At 40.0% G+C, this 17,969-nt stretch overlaps 1 protein-coding gene across 2 annotated transcripts in view; it reads left to right on the forward strand.

Annotated features, from left to right (window-relative positions):
- ARFGEF2 (ADP ribosylation factor guanine nucleotide exchange factor 2) overlaps positions 1-17,969 on the forward strand; it is a 61,536-nt gene that overhangs the window by 23,163 nt on the left and 20,404 nt on the right. The window contains exons 1-14 of one of the 2 annotated variants that reach the window (XM_040575783.1): positions 2,427-2,669; positions 9,256-9,286; positions 10,143-10,266; positions 11,015-11,161; positions 12,062-12,241; positions 12,706-12,925; positions 13,588-13,659; positions 13,944-14,092; positions 14,519-14,649; positions 15,185-15,419; positions 15,675-15,774; positions 16,000-16,139; positions 16,983-17,091; positions 17,586-17,787. In XM_040575783.1, the coding sequence (XP_040431717.1) occupies positions 2,531-2,669; positions 9,256-9,286; positions 10,143-10,266; positions 11,015-11,161; positions 12,062-12,241; positions 12,706-12,925; positions 13,588-13,659; positions 13,944-14,092; positions 14,519-14,649; positions 15,185-15,419; positions 15,675-15,774; positions 16,000-16,139; positions 16,983-17,091; positions 17,586-17,787 (1,979 nt within the window). In that variant the 5' untranslated portion in view covers positions 2,427-2,530. Of the gene's footprint in view, positions 1-2,426; positions 2,670-9,255; positions 9,287-10,142; positions 10,267-11,014; positions 11,162-12,061; positions 12,242-12,705; positions 12,926-13,587; positions 13,660-13,943; positions 14,093-14,518; positions 14,650-15,184; positions 15,420-15,674; positions 15,775-15,999; positions 16,140-16,982; positions 17,092-17,585; positions 17,788-17,969 lie in introns of those variants that run through there. The other variant, XM_040575784.1, reaches the window with a different exon arrangement.

Raw genomic sequence — 17,969 nt, forward strand, 5'->3', positions numbered from 1 at the left:
ATGGATGAAATCTCCTCAGTGTAAAAACAATTATGTTACTGAGGCTACAAGAGTGAAGTCAGCATACCTATATGATTACAGGTATGAACATCTTCTGTATAAGAGACCAGAAATTAAAACAAAATGCAGGAACAACCAGACTTTCAGTAGAAAACAAAATCCAAACTCTAGTCACAATCTGGAAATAATGTTAATTTAAAAAAATAATCATTTGATACTCTGATCTCTATGTTATTTGTCTCTGTTTTTCTGTTATTCCTATCTCTATGATATCGAGTCCTTCCATCTGCTAATGGATAGCAGTTAACATCCAGACCAGATGTTAGGAATTTCCTAACTGCATAATTAGTGAAACACTGGAGGCAACAAACTGAAATGCTGTTGAATCTCCTTTACTGGAGCTTTTCAGTAAGAGGCAGCGTTCTGTCTTAGTGCTTGGAGATGTACTAAATGATCTGTTAAGACCTTCCCAGCCCTGCATTTCTGTGATTCTGACTTGGAATAGCGATCCATTCTAAACTTGTATTGATCACTTAATGTGGAGGAAAGTTCAAGTCGGTTGCCTAATGACAGCTTCAGCTGATAAATGCTCAGAAGGACTTTAACCTTCCAACATTGTCCCACATTTATTACATGGTGCATTTGCTCATACTAGAAGAGGCTGAACACACTATTATTGCCAAGAGAACAGATATAACTAGCAGGTTTTTGAGGCAGTTACACCCTGACAATTTGTGACTTAATGACGAACCACAAAATTGCACTCTTATCACAGCCACACTGGAACTGCTGATTTCCTGGGAAAACCCAAGTCTTTAGATAGTAACTTTAAAAACTGTTTCCAGATAGAGGCACTTCCCCATGTTCTTGACCACCCTCATCATACCTGATTTCCTATACTCTAACTCATAGTTTTCCATGTAAGTAGAGTCCTCAGCTCCATGTAACCAGTTCACACAAATCTCTGGACAGTAGAGGTGGTCACATAGCACCTGCCCATTTTCTACATGAAGTAATACTATACTAATGCTGCACACAGGCGTTTGTGGTTGGACCCTTCGTTAGTGCTTTTTAGACAAAAATTGCAGAACTTGACAATACTGTCTATTAATGACATTTTAAAAGATAAGAATGCCAGTGTTTGAGAAATAAAATTACAGTATAAACCATCTAATAGGTCCCTGTATTCTTAGTTAGATATTGCTGTCTTAATTTGATTAAGCCCATTGTGGAGAGATGTGGAAGAGGTGACTGCATGCTAGTGATGGTTGCAAGGTTCTAAAGGAGGGCATCAAATGAGTAATTTATCTCTGCAGATGATTTCCATAGATTATACTGGCTCTCAAAGAGTCCAGAATTTGATTTGGGGAATAAGACACCCTACCACATAGGGCGATGGATAAAAGGAGAAGAAACAATTGGGCATCAGGTTATAAATGGATACCAAGTTTCTGGGACGTGAAATTTATTTTTTAATGATTCTTCTTTAACATGACTTTGGGTCTTTGAAACATCAGTTTTCTTAGTGTCTCTTCACAGGCCTTGTTCTGTGGAAGTTAGCAGTGGTGGTGGAAACACTGGGATGCTCAGGTTAAAAGCCTTATAAAAATGAGGAGTATTATATTAACGTGACCTCCTTTTCAGTAATTCCAACCCAATCAATGCAACTAATTGCAGCAATAACAGTGCTTGCAGTTGGCATGTCCTGCTAGTGAAATCACCTGACGCCCAACACATTGTTTTCCCCTTGCCACTGCAGTTTCAGCACGCATGCAGCCACCATTTGGGGGACACAACACCCGGGGACATGCAAAGGGGCTGGGTTTTAAAAAAGTGTGGATGGGCACCAAGCCTGGTTTAAGCAGGGCCAACCCAGCCTGCTGGAACTGAAGGGGCAGGAGGTGGCTGCCAGCTCCGCTTAGTGTGGTGAAGGGCCTTGAACAAAAGTCCTGTGAGGAGCGGCTGAGGGAGCTGGGGGTGTTTGGTCTGGAGGCGGCTCAGGGGAGACCTTATTGCTCTCTGCAACTGCCTGAAAAGATGTGGGGAGCTGGGCGTCGGCCTCTTCTCACAGGTAACTAGTGATAGGACTAGAGGGAATGGCCTCAGGTTGCGCCGGGGGAGGCTCAGGTTGGAAATGAGGAGACATTTCTTCTCAGAGCAGTGAGGCACTGGGACGGGTTGCCCACGGAGGTGTTGGAGTCACCGTCCCTGGGGGTGTTCAAGGAAAGGTTGGACGTGGTGCTTAGGCACATGGCTTAGTGGGTGATAGCGGTGGTAGGGGCGCGGTTGCACCAGACGATCTCGGAGCCCCTTTCCCACCCTAACGACTCTCTGACTCCAGCTCCCGGGCAGCGGCCTCGCCCCGCCTGCCGCCGCGGGGTCGCAGGTCGCGACGGGGCGGCGGGCAGAGCGGCCGGGTCACGTGACGGCGCCAAGATGGCGGCGCCGTGGCTGCGGAGCGGCGGCGGCCGCTGAGGGCGGAGGCGCGGCGCAGCTCCCAGGCGGCCCCGGCCCCGCCGGCCCCGTCGCCATGCAGCCCCCGGGCCGCGAGCAGGACGCCCGTACCAAGAGCATGTTCGTGTCGCGGGCCCTCGAGAAGATCCTGGCGGAGAAGGAGGCCAAGCGGCCCCCGCACGGGCAGCTGCGGAGAGCCTGCCAGGTGGCGCTGGGTGAGTCCGCCCCCGCCGGGCCGGCAGCCGCCGCCGCTGCTCGGCCCGGTCCTACCCGGCCCTGCTCGGGCTGTCACGGCACGTCCCGGCGGGGAACAGCCCCGCGGCCCCGGCCCAGGGCTCGGGAGGGGCGGGCAGCGCCGGTGCGAGGCGGGCAGCCCAGGCGCCGCCTGCATTCGGGGTCTGTGAAGCAGGAGGGGCGCGGGGCTGCCCCGCCGGGACTCAGGTGGGGGAAATCAGTTCCGAGCGTTTCGGCTGGGACACGGTGTTGGAGGGGCCCTTCTGCTGTCCTGGGCCTGGTAGTCCTCCCACACCTTCTGTCTGACTCATGGACTAGCTAAAAACTTGGGGCGGCCGCATATGGTGTGGTGTCTTGCACAACTGAGGCACTTTCTGCAAACTTCGTAGGCTGGTCTTCAAACCTGCAACTGCAAATCGGTCCTTTCATAGTACAGGACTAGGTGTTAAAGTTGTGAAAGCAGGTGGCATGACGTGCAGGGGAAAAACTAGGTAAAGCAGTATGGCTTTTACAGGTAGAGTTTTCTGTGGCCTTTCTTATTCTATAGCACAGATCTCTCTTACAGTTTCACCTGGTTTGCACCAACATTTTTCCTTTAACTTGAGTGTATTTACTGTATGTAGAAAATTGAAACAGGAGAGACTGGCTGAGTAAGGACGCTGAGCAGAGGCAAGTCTTGTCAAATGTGTTATGCAAGCAAACTTGAAAAATAGCCATTGTTTTTACCTTCCTGCCCGCAGTCCTTACCTTGAAGAAATCTGAAGGTGCTAACTACCTAGTGGTAACTACATAGAAGTGTATTTTTTATTATTATTTAAAGTTGACATTGTGAGCAGTAGAGATTACTTTTCCTACTTCCCTTTCCGGACTTCCCCACCAACATCCACCCAACCTATTTACAAGACTGGAAACCTGCTTGTCTGCTACATAAATACTTTTTGAGAAAGGGAACTTTCTTGAAAGTTTAGTAGGAAGGTCTTCGTTTACTAGCACATCAAAGACTGTGATGCGAGAGGAGAAGTACTATGCAATAGCCACTTATTGGCATTTGTCTTTTGCATTATAGCTGTTTTACCTCTCAGTTTTTTAAGGTACAGTATGTTTGATGTCGGTTAATGCTTGTGACAATAGATATAAATGTTGTTAATCAGGCTGAAAAAAAAGTCTATGTACGACTTGACTGGACTAAAGCAGAGGTCAGCATGAATAGATAACCTTCTGTTACCCAACTCTCCTACACTAGTAGGGCCTTGATTACAGTTATATTTGGTAAATGTTACATCATTTCAAGTTGACAACATGAAGATAGTTCCTTACATTCATGTGTGCTTTTTATTTTTAAACTTTATTCTGTGTAGAATAGGCTCTTTTCTACTCAAATAAAAAACCAGTTTTACTTTACGTAAGCTTAATTAAGCTTATACTTTGTTAAATAAAACTGAGTTTAATTTCAAAAGTGTTAGCTTAATTATCAAGTCCTGTGCTGTAGTAAATATGCTGGGGAATGTGGGAAGAACATTACTTGCAGTCTAAAGAATTCAGGCCAGACTTCTTAATCTACACAAATGGTTTTGCAAGAAAGAAGCTGCAGTGTTTTCAATAATAGTAAAGTCCAGTTATCCTTTAATAATTAAGTCTGAGTACAATTAATTCAATTTGAGAGAAATGTAAAGTCAGCTTTATGGACCTGGTAACTGTGACAGATGTTGTCTTTTATTTTTCCATGTCATATTTCAAATAATGCCCCTCTACCTATGACTAAACTCCATTTGCTATGCTGTCTTCTTTATACAATGGTCTCTTTAATGGAGCCTTGAGCTATCATATCTTTTATAAAGCAGTCAGCATGGCACGGGTCACAAGTAAATTCTTGCTCTAAATAGAGAGGAACTGGTGTATTCTGGAACTACCTAATCTACCTAGCCTGCTGCTATTTCTATAGCTTCTGCTGTGGTGTTACTGGAGTAGTGTTTCTGTTAATTACACATGCTTTAAATTTTTGTTTGGTGAGACAGAGGAATATATTTCTAACTATGGGAATCATGTTCCTATTTTCTCTTTTATTAGTTTATAATGTGTTTCACTGCTGAGATCTTAAGTAAGTTACCAGTCAAAATTGCTGTCATTCTTATCTAGGAAATACAGGTGATATTTAATTCTAAACTGCTGTTGCCCTGTTCTTCCATTCCCAATGTGTGCTTTACTGGAGCAGTAGTCTGCAGTTTTGGACTGCAAAATATCTTCATGACTTCGTAGAAATGAGAAGTGTTGTAGGCTCAAATAGGGTATAAACATGGGAAGGGTGAAAGGAGTGCTTATTCGCTCCTGAACTGTACAGGGCTTGTTAGCTTGCACTGTTGGCCCAAAGCAATGATAGATGTGTCCTTGGAAATGGGTTTGGTAACAAAACCATTTCTCAGTTATTTAAAAAAAAATTTTTTTTTTGCTCTGTCCGTCCCCTCTTGAAATATACAGGGTAAATGTTGAGTAAGCAGAGTTGAATGGATTCCTTCATTCAGCCTCTTGCTTCATCAGTAGGTGTAATGGTTGTATCCAGTGCTCTTAGTGCCAGCAAACCCCAGGAGAGGCGAGGAGAAATAAAGTTTTTAAACAGAGAAGCTGTTCTGCTCTGCCTTAGAAAACTGCAGTTTTTAAGAAAACTGGTTTTAAACAGACAGCCAGTGTATTGTATATAAATAGTTGCCTAATAAGCCCCTCTGTGGAGCTCTGGGCATACACAGTTCTTAGCAAGCCTACTGAAACAGTCTGTATCCTGAAGAATTTCCAGTGGAGTATAGGCAGCGTGTATCACAGCAGTTCGTATGGGTGAAACGCTAATTGTGTACCCGGGTCTCTCAAAGAAAGACTCTCAGAACTATTATATTAATCTTCCCCTACTAGGACTGGTTTTAATGACATACTATGCAGCCAGCCTGGTTCTGTGACATTTGATTGCCTAGGCACTTCCACGTACATACCTTTGAGCTTTGTAAGCAACAGAATTTGTTTAGTTTGTTAATTAATTTTAAAAAAAATCTCTTCTGCCATGCCTTCGCTTAGGAATCTATATGTGTGTTTGTCTCTTGATAGAAATGACAAATGGCTAAAGTGAGTTTGTTTCTTGGTTTAGTAAAGCCTCTTGGCTGGTGTGCTTGGGGAGTGCTGGCACAAGGCAAGGTCTTGCTTCACTGTGGCAGCCTCCTGTAAAGGGCTCTCTCTACAGAGGGATAGAATCAATAAACATAGGATGTCTTTTTGCATGTTTGCTTTTTGTTTTAAATTTAAGGCAGCCTGGAATTAGGCAATGCAGTGGACTGTACCAAAAAAAAAAAAAAAAAGCCGTTTCTGCGGTGTGTTTGCATTGGCATTGCTTTCCAGTGTTCTGACAAGCTCTGGAACGACATTGCTCATGTCCTTGTGCTAACAAACTGCCGCTCTCTGCACAGGAACTGGTTTGCTTCCACTGGGATGAACCTGACCATTCATTAGCGCGGGGTGCATCCAGCTGCAAGCCAGCAATTGTCCTTCCTTTTAATACGTAGGTTTCAATATACGCAAACTTAAACTGTCTAACACAGAACAGGAGTTACTTTTGGCATGTGCTTCATGCCAAATGCTTTCATAATGGCAAAGAAGCTTTGGAAGAAATGGCTGCAAGGCCTCGCTGACTGGTGGGAGCGCCGGAAGGCTTGCGCTGAGTGGGCAGCACACGTGGTGCGTGGAGCTGAAGATGCTGCTGGTTGAAGCAGATGGAGGCATGCTTCTGCGGTCTGCCCTTGAAAGTACCAGTTAGCTCTAGTACCACAAGCACCAAGTGCAGGGTCAGCAGTGCCCTGTGAAGGCCAGAAGCTGACCTGTGTTGGGACTGCTCTGCTCGCAGGAGGAAGGGGCGCAGCCACAGACCAGAAGCGTGGCGGTGGCACAGGGCTGCTGCAGGCTGGCTCTGCCTGGGCTGGGCTTGGCGAGTGCCTCACGGTAACAGACTTCAGTTAGGCAACAGTTTGTTTCACTCGCTTTTGGTGGTCAGACCACCAAATGAGCTCTTCAAATGTGGAGATTTCCAAACGATTTTGATGCAATCAGTAGCAGGGGCATGCCTGTAACTTGTTTTTGTCTTTTTACTTACTCTTTTCTGCCAGCGTTATTTATTAAAATGCTGTTGTGACGCAGACACTTTTATGCTGCTTTGGAAAACCCTTTATATAACAAAATTGTGGGGAACTTCATCAGCATTTGGTTAGATTTTGTTTTGTTTTGTTATTTAATTTATGGAAGATTTTGGAAAGTAAAATCATCATTGCTTTAATATGGGATACTATTCTTGTATTTTTTCTAGTGCAAGATCTAATATACCTATCTCAGTGAAGGTATTATTGAAATATTAAACCTAAGATGGGCCTGGATCATGTGTCCTTAAGGTTAAAACCTTCATTAAACTTGCGTTTAAAACAGTTTTTGCTATGCTGATTTGCTAGTTAACAATATGAGGCGGAGGGTGATTTGTGTGAAAGAAAAAAAAAAGTCTTTCAGTTGTGTATAGAGAATTTTTTTGGCGGTGCTGGTGGGGGGAAAACACATCACTTGGTTACTCTATAAACATAGAATTGAGCACTTAGATTATTCTCAGCTATAGATGCTAATAATGAAACCTGTTTGCTTGTGCAGTATTAAATTTTACAAAACAACCTTTTATTTTCTTGGGTGGGCTCAGTGCTCCATGTTTTTAGTGCAGTTTGATTTTTTCTTTTATATAAACAACTTAATCTCTAGTTGAGGAATTTTTACTTCGGAGAAAATGCAGTCATCTCAACCCCACCCCAAGCTGCCCTCCCAACAAGCTCGTCCTGTGCCTCCCCCAGGACAGCACGGCAGAGCGAAGGTAGTGCCTGTCGCCTTCAGCTCTCCTGCGAGCAGCTGAGTGCCTATAGAAGGAAGGATGCCAAACCCCAACTGACCCAAAGTTTGGGAGATAGCTGGCACTTTTTAGAGCCCTATTTAGTGGCGGAGGTGAGCAGGAGCAAATCTGGCTTAAGCAGCTGCAATGGTTATAGCTCAGGAGCTGAGAAATGGGGAAGGATAGGCAGAAGTGGTGACTTTTTTTCTTTTTTTTAGTAAAAAGTGAATAGCTTATTTTAGGCATGCTTGTTTGCATGATTGACTTAATTAGAAAACAGTGGACTTATAAACAGAGCCATGACCCATGGTGGGTCTCTGTTCAGTTTTGCTGTATTGTTCCATCAAATTTGGGGTGATAATGTTCATTTGGCTCTACTTGCATCTTTTATTACTAATGGGTGTCATTCTGCTTCTTTCCTGACCCTGTTGGCCTTCATTAATGAGAGAATATGGCAGACAGAGTAGAAAGTCCAAGTCCTAGATGTAGTGGCTTGTACTACGGTTTGTGGTTATATGGGTTTCCTTGGCATTTTGCTTGCATTTTCTCTGTAAAACAGGAATAGTAGTGCTACAAAACTGGCATACTCTGCAAGGATTGATTCTTGTAATGCTCCTTGAACAAAAGGACTGTGCAAAACCCTATAATATGTATCTGTTGCAGTTCTTGTTCATTAATATGTTTTGCGTATTGATGCTTTTGAGATGAAAGAAGTCACAGGCAGCACTGAAGTCACCTAACTCAGTACAGTCCAAAACATTGGTTTCTTGCCAGGACTCTGAAGAGCCAGCACTGAGTGATCGATCAGTTTCCAATAACTTTGCAGTTTAAACAAGTTTCATAGGTATGGTAACTTGCAGGGGCATGAGGTTGGATGGGAGGGACAGGATTCCAGATGGTATTAAAAATGTGTGTAGCTGTGCACCCTTACGGCATGTGCTGTATTTGCTCTGTGTCAGTGTTCAGTTTGTGTCTGATGTAGTGCAGTCTGTATTGTGCATCATGGTGATGCATTAGAAATCTTCAAAAAAAACACATGCTGGGATCTTAAGGATTTGCTGGTGTTTGTAATAAAAATGAGGGATGCATTTTTCCCGTATTTACTCTTACAAAAAGCTCCCCAAAACTGTAATTTCAAAAAGGAGGAGGAGGAGAGAGAAAAAAAAAAAGCTGCTGGCAAGGTGCCAGCATCCATTTAATATTCCTTATCTCTGAGTAAGAGTTTGTTTATTCAGCTGATGTCATATTGTAAGGTTTGTCAGAAGCGAACTAACCAGCATTGTAGTTAACAGGAAGCTCTGATGCGTTGAACTAATGGTTCCTGCAGCAGCTTAAAGACTTCCTCAAACCTGAGCTCTCTGTGATGTAGGCTTACCCTAAAAGAAAAATTATACTTGGGTTGCTAGTTTTTTTTCTAAATATACCTTTTTATTAAGAATATTTAGGAAAAAAAGATAGCTTTTTCCTGTAGAAGTTGAGAGCTATGCCTTCCCATAAATTTTGCAATTGTCTATGGTCTCTGGCTTGGGATGCTGAAGAAGTTACAGGAAAGGAGTAGCTAATAATGAAGTGTAATGGTTTGAAACAGCTTTGCTTTATTACGCTTTCCATATTTGTGGTGATGTTATCAATAACATCTTAGGTGTTAACGTCTGAATTTTTCTTTCTTCCAGATGAAATAAAAACAGAGCTGGAAAAGCAAAGGTAAATTATTAATTGCTGTAATTTGCAGGAAAGCATCAAGTTGAATAATTTGGTAGTGGAAATGTAAGAGTACATACAAGTTACTGCAATGTACTTGTGAATATCCAGCTACTTACCTTTCTGCCATAAACATGATCTGGCCCATGTGTCCCAATTACACAATGTCTGTGGCTCTGGGTGCTCAAGCCATAACTGCCTTCTGAATTTCACTATGAAATAATTGCAAAACTTCTAAAAGGTGCTAATTTTTCACTTCCTGTTACTGTGCTTAATACAGTCTGATAGAATACCTACTGTTCCTAATGATTTGCTGTGTTTGGTGGTATATGATCCTAATTACATACATCAAGAGTACCAATTTCAGTATTACTTATATTTAAATAAATTTTTAAATTAGATTTACGTAATTAAGTTCCTTAAACTTTTTAAAAAATGTTTTAGAACAACACTTTTAAAAATCATGGCACAGTGCTAGGAAATGAGCCCCCAGAATGTTTATTTTTTTTCTTACTGTTTTTCATACAGGTTCTGTTTAAGTAATTCAGAGTAACTTTGGAAATTTTATCATTAAATTATTCTCCAGTATTACAGGTAGTGGGACAGTACTGGAGTGTAGTGGGGTAAGAGGTAAGCTGAAGGATAAATGGAAGAGGTCAGATGCAATATATGAAAATGTAAAGCTGTTTTAATGTGATTTTAAAGAAAATTGAACTTCCTAAAGAAAGCATGCATAAGAGAATACGTTACGCTTTTATGGTTCTGTATACTATTCAGCTTTAATCAGAAAAGAGAGGATGGATAGCTTGCTGTGATATATGTATTTAGAAAAACTAACAGCTCTTCTCCTCTGACCTAGAGAAGGCACTGTTGCTCCACCAAAAGCAAACTTCATTGAAGCAGATAAGTACTTCCTTCCATTTGAGTTGGCCTGCCAGTCAAAGTCACCGCGCATTGTCAGTACTTCCCTGGATTGTTTACAGGTAAGCTTCAATTCGGACAGAGTGAAATGGAGTAACATGCAGTTACAAAAACCTTGCATGCTGTTGGCATTCTTTGAGCACAGAAGGAATATTATCCTGAGAACATGCAGCTATGCAGATATCTGCTGTGGGTGTTTGGATGCATAAACCACGCAAAACAGGTTATCATCACACTTGGCTCAAAGTGAATCTTGTGAAAGCAGGAAATGCACGTGTTGTTCTGTAGTGAAACAAACATTCATTGAAGCTCATGGATGCTCACGTTATTCTGTAAAGATACTTCATCTGCGTTGCTTTGAAAGGTCTGTTTCCCATCGTGTCCCTTGTAATGCTGATGTGATGGGAGGTCGGACTTTGGGACTGTTCTACCTTGTTCCTCCTTAGATACTTTAAAAAAAAAAAAAAAAAGGCGACTTGACCTTAGCTAACTTCTTGGGCATAACTTTTCTATTGTGAATAGGTACAAAGACTGACAAAAAAAGGTTTTGTCTGGTTGTGGTAGAAAGAAATATTCTGAGTGGCAGAGGAGTGTGTATTGCTTATTAAGTCCTGTTTTGTCCACCTGTATGAACAAGACAAGTATTTAGGACCCAGACTACTGAAGGTGATAATTTTTATGTTAAAGTTGGTTAAGTGAGGTATGCTGCTTACCCCCCTGTCGCCCTTCTTATGCTGTACTTACCTGTATTTTACTAAATAGTATGTGATTGTCTGAGTCGTAGAACTAGTTTGTGTTCTTTTTACCTAGAAACTCATTGCATATGGACATATCACTGGCAATGCCCCAGATAGCGGAGCTCCTGGAAAACGACTGATTGACCGAATAGTTGATACAATTTGCAATTGCTTTCAGGGTCCTCAAACAGATGAAGGGGTACAACTGCAGATAATTAAGGTATTTTATTTGGCACATTTTGGCATGATTTTGATTTGCTATTTTTGTCTCGGATTTTGTAACTGAAAAAAATTAAAAGTGAAATGCTGCTTAGCTAATGTCATAAGAAATGGAGAAACTGGGTCCTATGTTGCTGAATTTAGGGAGGCTATCACAGGGTCAGAATTGATATGTGAAATAAATTTTCTTTTGGTGAAGCAGAATATAATGGAATAGTGTATAAACTTTGGTCCTACTTCCTGGAATGACCCCTGGACTGGAAACTTTATCTGGTAGAAATAGGACAGCTTGGTGTTCATCTTCTAGGTTAGTAATGCCCACGTTCATTAGGCCACTGAATTCCTATCACCCTTATACTATCACGCTGCGGAACTTCCAATTGAAGGCACTGCAAATGTAATGCAGTATCATGGACTGTTGCTCTAGTCTGTCTGCTCTCTTGTCCATTTTTCCAGAGCTGCAGCTCATCTTCTCAACAAGTCATAGGAGCACTAGTAGTGTGTGATCTGATTCTGATATCTATGTGAGCTAATGTAGCTGAGATTAGAAATTGGTGAACTTCTCAATAATCTAATGTGATAACATTTTAGGCCAACTGTCCCTTTTACAGAAATGAAGCTATAAACCATAATAGTAACTGTTTAGTATAGAGGAGGAATTTCTCTCTCACTGGAAAACTAATTCTGACAAAAACACTTTAACAGGTCAGGAGAGAATAAAGTTATATCTAAGTTCTGTTAAATTTTCTTTTACTTGAAATGTGGTTTCAGAAAACTTGTATTTCTTTATAAAGAAGTCTTATAAAAAGATCTATGTGTTTCGTAACAAAACCACAGATTTTTATGGAAGACCTACATTAAGTATATTGCCTCAGTTCTGTTGTTTTATGGAATTTTTCAGGCTCTCCTCACTGCAGTAACATCTCCGTATATAGAAATTCACGAAGGAACAGTTCTTCAAACAGTTAGAACCTGTTACAACATCTATCTGGCCAGTAAAAATCTTATTAATCAGACGACCGCCAAAGCTACACTTACACAGATGCTAAATGTCATTTTTACACGGATGGAAAATCAATCTGTATGTACCTATTACTTTTGCTTCTATCAAACATCTAAGCTTGACAAAGGAATAGAATTTTTTTTTTGTATAGGTCTGTCATTGTAGTTAGATATCTATTGATTTGAAATTTAAAACAACTGTTAAATCCTGCAGTGAAGCATATCGAAGTTATGGAATTTGACCAATTGGTTAAAAATAACACATGAAACTTATTGCTGATAACAAGGTTTCACATTGTAGTTTTTGCTGAACAGCTTTGTACAAACAAATGATGAATTGCTTTTAAAATGAACTAGATACCAGAGTGGCTAAGCTAAAGCAAGAGTTTCTGACTGAAGCGGCTGAGTGATGGTATCTTCACTGTTGGTTTTTTTTCCTCATTAGCACATGAATTCTCACAGGAACATTGGTTACCATAGGCATTTATTTTTCCTTATCATGTTTTCTGCCTTACATTAACTTTATCGTAATGCTTTCTCAAGGTACAAGAATCCAGAGAAATAGAAAAAACAAATCAGCAAAAATCCCAGTCTCCTGCAACTCAAGTGGTGACCAGGTCTCCAAAGATTGGTCAGTTAAAGCACAACCATCAGGAAGGCAAATGTGCTGCTCCTCTAAGTGTAGAATTAACTAATGGTGAGCCTGAGAGAACAGAATATGGAAACTTGAAGTCAGGGCAGGATCTGATTCCTTCAGCATCAGGTGAACAAGTACTGCTTTTGTTTACGTTTCTATTGGAAATTGTTCTCTTACGTTATTTTTGGGAGAAATGATTGGGGTTATTGGCTGAAATCATATTTGCATCTTCTTGGTAGCTATTGAGAGTATACAGGCCATTATTACATATTGTTTACAACATTATAATCATTGAAGAAAAGGTCTATGTTTGCCCTAGAATTCTAGTAAAACTATATATAGTTTATGTATATAGAATTATACGGGAATTTGACTTGATTAGTTAGATAAAAGCGAAGGAAAGGAGAGAGGATAATCGTGGTACGCCTAAGGTGACAGAATTACTTTGAGATAATTGAAGTGTCATGGTAAAAAATAATGTATATTATAAAGACGTTATCATATCCTTATACTGTATCCAATTTAGGAAAGTATATGAAAGAACAAAAAATTCCTGAGAATTGATAAATACAAATTACAAAACTACTGCATTAAAAATATCAGTGCTTTGATTTAAATTAAGGAAATAAAATAAGTGAGTATTTTTATGGGGCCTCTTGGAAATGGTTTTAAATGAGAGGTAGTGAAGAAAATCTATGACTTTTAACCCTTCTGCCTCTGTCCCCTTTCTTCTTTGTCTTCTTCGTAAACAAAAGTACAAAATTCAAAAATTATCTCTGTTTTGTCAGACGAAACAACTGATGGAGGAAAGGAAATGGTTAAAGGCATCTTGGAAGATGTAGTCGAGTCAGCTGTGAAAGGTAGTGAAATCTTCTGAAGTAAAATAGATGCATGCATATTGCAAAATGTTTTATTCCTCTCATAAAAGCATACTTTATTACTACTAAGTATCTTGTAAAGAGCACCTACTAAAGCAGTAAGAACAGTCTTTCATTGTCTTACAGGATTCGTCTTTTGCTCATAACTGAAAAATTCTTCTAGTTTATTGGTGCTGCTTCTGTCTCAGTCAGTTGTAGAGCTTCACAAATGTTATGGGACAAGCTCAGTGGGTGATTTCAATTGTATTTTTCTTTTTCTCCTTTAGCGGCTGAAGAGAAACAGGTAACAGAAATGGTTAAGGCTCTACCTGCGGTAGAAACTGCAGATACTGCTCTTTCTGTCTCTAGTAATGAAAATGTACAAACAAATGGGATTCCAGATGATGGACAGTCTGTTTCCTCCACTGATAACCTGGTAAATAACTTCACCGGATGCCTGTGTATGGATAGAAATGAGAAATATTTTTTTTTTTAACACCAACTAATACAGTGGGATTTGGGGGAGGGAAGGAACAGAAGCTTTAATGTGTGTGTCCTTCTTTGGTTTAAAAGGGAAGCAGCAACTCCAGCTTAGGTAGATGTTGAAAATAACTGTTCTAAAATTTATTATTAATTGTATTTTAATATTGGAGGGAAGAGGGAAAGGCAGTCAACATGTGTTTAAAGAAAAAAAAAAAAGATCCAGATCCCTTGTATTCCATTTAGGGTTTCATTTATGCCTTCACAAGTGTTTTTTTTTTTTTAAATCAGTAGCAATTTCTCAGAAGAGCTGTAGAATCTTCCCAATTGCTTTGTTCATTTGTTTCATTGAGGATCTAATGTTTTATTTCTTGCTCTTTAGGAAACAGATGTATCTGGACATCAAGCTGCTGCCAAATTTTCCCATGTTCTACAAAAGGATGCCTTCCTCGTCTTCAGGTCACTGTGCAAGCTCTCCATGAAACCACTTGGTGATGGACCACCAGATCCCAAGTAATGAGATTGTATTCATTGCATTCTCCTCTCTAGATAGCTTTTGGAGACAGAGGGAGTGCAGTGAAGTAGTTGCTGTATACTAAAGCAGGTATTCAGAATTCACCTGTCAGGCCCTTGTTTCAGTTAGCTTGATGAATCTAAGATTGAATCTTCCTTCATGTTACTAGAAATGTAATACTTGAGGGATTATTTTTTGTGTGTGTGTTATAAGTTTATTAACCATATCAGTTGAAGTGGCCTTAACTGTAGTGTTTGTGAAGGGTTTCATTTTTTTGAGGGCAGTGGTGTTAGGGCAGGGATCCTTTTCAGTAGTATTGAATTGCAAGTATCTACTATCCTAGTCCAAGTTGTTAATATTCCTGGAAAATTTCTAAATGAAGATCGTAGCTGTTGTCCAACATCACTTGCAGGCTGATTTTTTTTTCCCCTTTTGAAATGGCTTGAAATAGCAGTTGTTTTTTCTTGATGTGGAAGAAGTACACAAGTATTTATTCAGAGATACAATAACTCTTTAATGTTGAATTTTTTCTAGATCCCATGAATTGCGTTCTAAGATAGTGTCTCTTCAGCTTCTTCTCTCAGTACTGCAGAATGCTGGTCCAGTTTTCAGGACACATGAAATGTTCATCAATGCAATAAAGCAATACCTTTGTGTAGCATTATCTAAGAATGGAGTCTCATCTGTTCCTGATGTATTTGAGCTCTCTCTTGCCATCTTTCTCACGCTTCTCTCAAATTTTAAGACTCATTTAAAAATGCAGATCGAGGTGAGAAACTTTTATCAGTTTAATGATGCTCTAGTTCTTAAATAAGGATACTGCCATGATAAAAATCCAATGGGAAATTAGAAGTTAATGTTTTGGTTTTGTTGGCTTAGTAAACTGATAAATTACTGCTACATTTGAATTCTAGTATGCAAGAGGACGCTTTTCAAGAGAAATTACTGAGTAGAAATGAATTTGCACATTTGATGTAGTTCCAACAAGTTTCAGATCAAGTCCTTTACTGCATTTATTTTGCAGGTGTTCTTCAAAGAGATCTTCTTGAATATTCTAGAGACTTCCTCAAGCTCGTTTGAACACAAATGGATGGTGATTCAGACTTTAACTAGAATTTGTGCAGGTATTTCTATTGTGAAAAGCAGATACTTCCTCTGGCAGCAGAGGAAAATTATTTTGAAGACAAATGCTACATATAATGTTTAAGAAATTTTGTGAAAAAATTAATTTGATCCCATAGTGCTTGGGTTAAATGTCTGTGTTAACCTTCACTGCCTGCTCAAACTGTTTCCTTTTAAAAACGCTGTTACGCTGAACTCTAGTTCTTGCACTTTCATTTATTTTCTAGATGCCCAGTGTGTAGTGGATATTTATGTTAACTATGACTGTGATTTAAACGCTGCTAATATATTTGAACGCCTTGTAAATGATTTGTCCAAAATCGCACAGGGACGAAGTGGGCACGAATTGGGAATGACACCTTTGCAGGTAAGAATAACACTTCTGAAGACAAGGTACAGATTTTGTTTTCCGTAAATGATGATATCTCTACATTATTGATACTTCCAGTGGTTTGCATGGTTCATAATCTACTGATGTTACTTATTAGTTAGCTGCGTTAGATAAGTTACAACTGGATGATGAAGCAATATGATGGATTTACTTGGATTTACTGTGTGTGTTTTCATTGTGATACTGAACTTGTTCTGGGCTCTTTTGTTGGCCTGCCAAGGGAGAGAGAATCAAATGAGCCACCTTCTGTTTTACCCAATGACTTTTCTCCTGAGATTTATGCCTCAGCAGTACCTTCATCTTGAGTGCACCTCATTCCTTTGATTAGAATTGCATCAGTACTTGCTGGATTTTTTTTTTCTCATTTTTCATTTAACCAGAAAGTGGAAGCAATACCAAGAGACTTGTGCTTCAGTGTTTGAATAAGACTGTTCACTGAACAGCTGAGGTAGTGAGACACTTGTCTTGTTTGTGGAGAGATCTGATGCTATATACTTGCTGTATGTTCTTAATGATTCATACAACAACAGAGCTGTGTATAGAATTGGTGTATATCATCCTCTGGTTGTACTTACTAGTTGGCAGTAGACCATCTGCAGAAGCAGCAGGAATGTGGCGTTAGTCTGGTTATGGTTGCTTTTGACCTGGATGTATCCAGCCTAAATAGTCAAGGGACAGAAATGTACTTTCTGTAATCAGTAGGTCTTCCCCTAACTGATAAACTTATTAAGATGTGAATGGTGTGATGTAATGCATCCTAAAACTATAATATATATGTGTATTGCTTTTTGTTTTTTTGTTGTTGTTGGATATTTTTAGGAACTAAGCCTGAGGAAAAAAGGACTTGAATGTTTGGTTTCTATTTTAAAGTGTATGGTAGAATGGAGCAAAGACCTTTATGTGAACCCCAATCATCAGGCTAGCTTGGGTAAGATGGTTTATTTAAGTAAGTTTGTCCCTGTGTTTCCTTATGGTTTGGAAGTTACTCAGCAGTGTAGATGCTATGTTTTTGCATGGCAAATTGTTTATACAAGTAAAATATTTTCACAGATGGTTATTAGTGATGTTGCAGTAACTGATTCTTTGAATGTCTGGTTCAAATAACCAGATTCTGTTTTAAGACTATTAGCCAGGCCATTGTCAACACTAGAAAAGCTGATTTATGTAGAGCAAGAAATGTGACAAATCTTACAGTTGCGAGGTTAAAGTGCAAGTTTTCTGCATAGGTGCTGATGCTCTTTTTCTTTTTGCTGAACTGTTTTAGAATTGCATCCATATAGCTTATTCATGTAGTGTAGACTGTCAAAAAGTAAACCTACTCAAATAAGAATTTTGGCTCATAAACATCTAGTAGAAGTTTTTCTGACTGAATGCTTTTTTTGCTGAACAGGATGACTTAAGTCTCTCCGTGTTTATAAATAGGTTCATACAAACCATCTGAACAGGAAATGGCTGAAGGGAAATGCCTTGAGAGTGGAGGGAGACGGAGTAGTGTCAGTTCCTTGGACTCCACGGTGTCATCAGGAGTTGGAAGTGTTGGTACCCAGACCTCTGTCCCAGATGACCCTGAGCAATTTGAAGTCATCAAACAACAAAAGGAAATAATTGAACATGGGATAGAGCTGTAAGTTCAGTATGACAAGAAAATAAAAACTTGCTAGTAAAGAAATGATACATACAACCATATTGTTTCTTCTGGTCTTAGACAGTCACACGTGCAGGGACACAAACAAGTTGATTTTAATCTGGAAGGCTCTTGCCTACTGCTGTCAAAAGCTAACACTGGAGGCTGTCATGGTTAAAAAG

The sequence above is a fragment of the Cygnus olor genome, chromosome 16, assembly GCF_009769625.2.
Source record: "Cygnus olor isolate bCygOlo1 chromosome 16, bCygOlo1.pri.v2, whole genome shotgun sequence".
In the NCBI taxonomy this organism is placed as follows: domain Eukaryota; kingdom Metazoa; phylum Chordata; class Aves; order Anseriformes; family Anatidae; genus Cygnus; species Cygnus olor.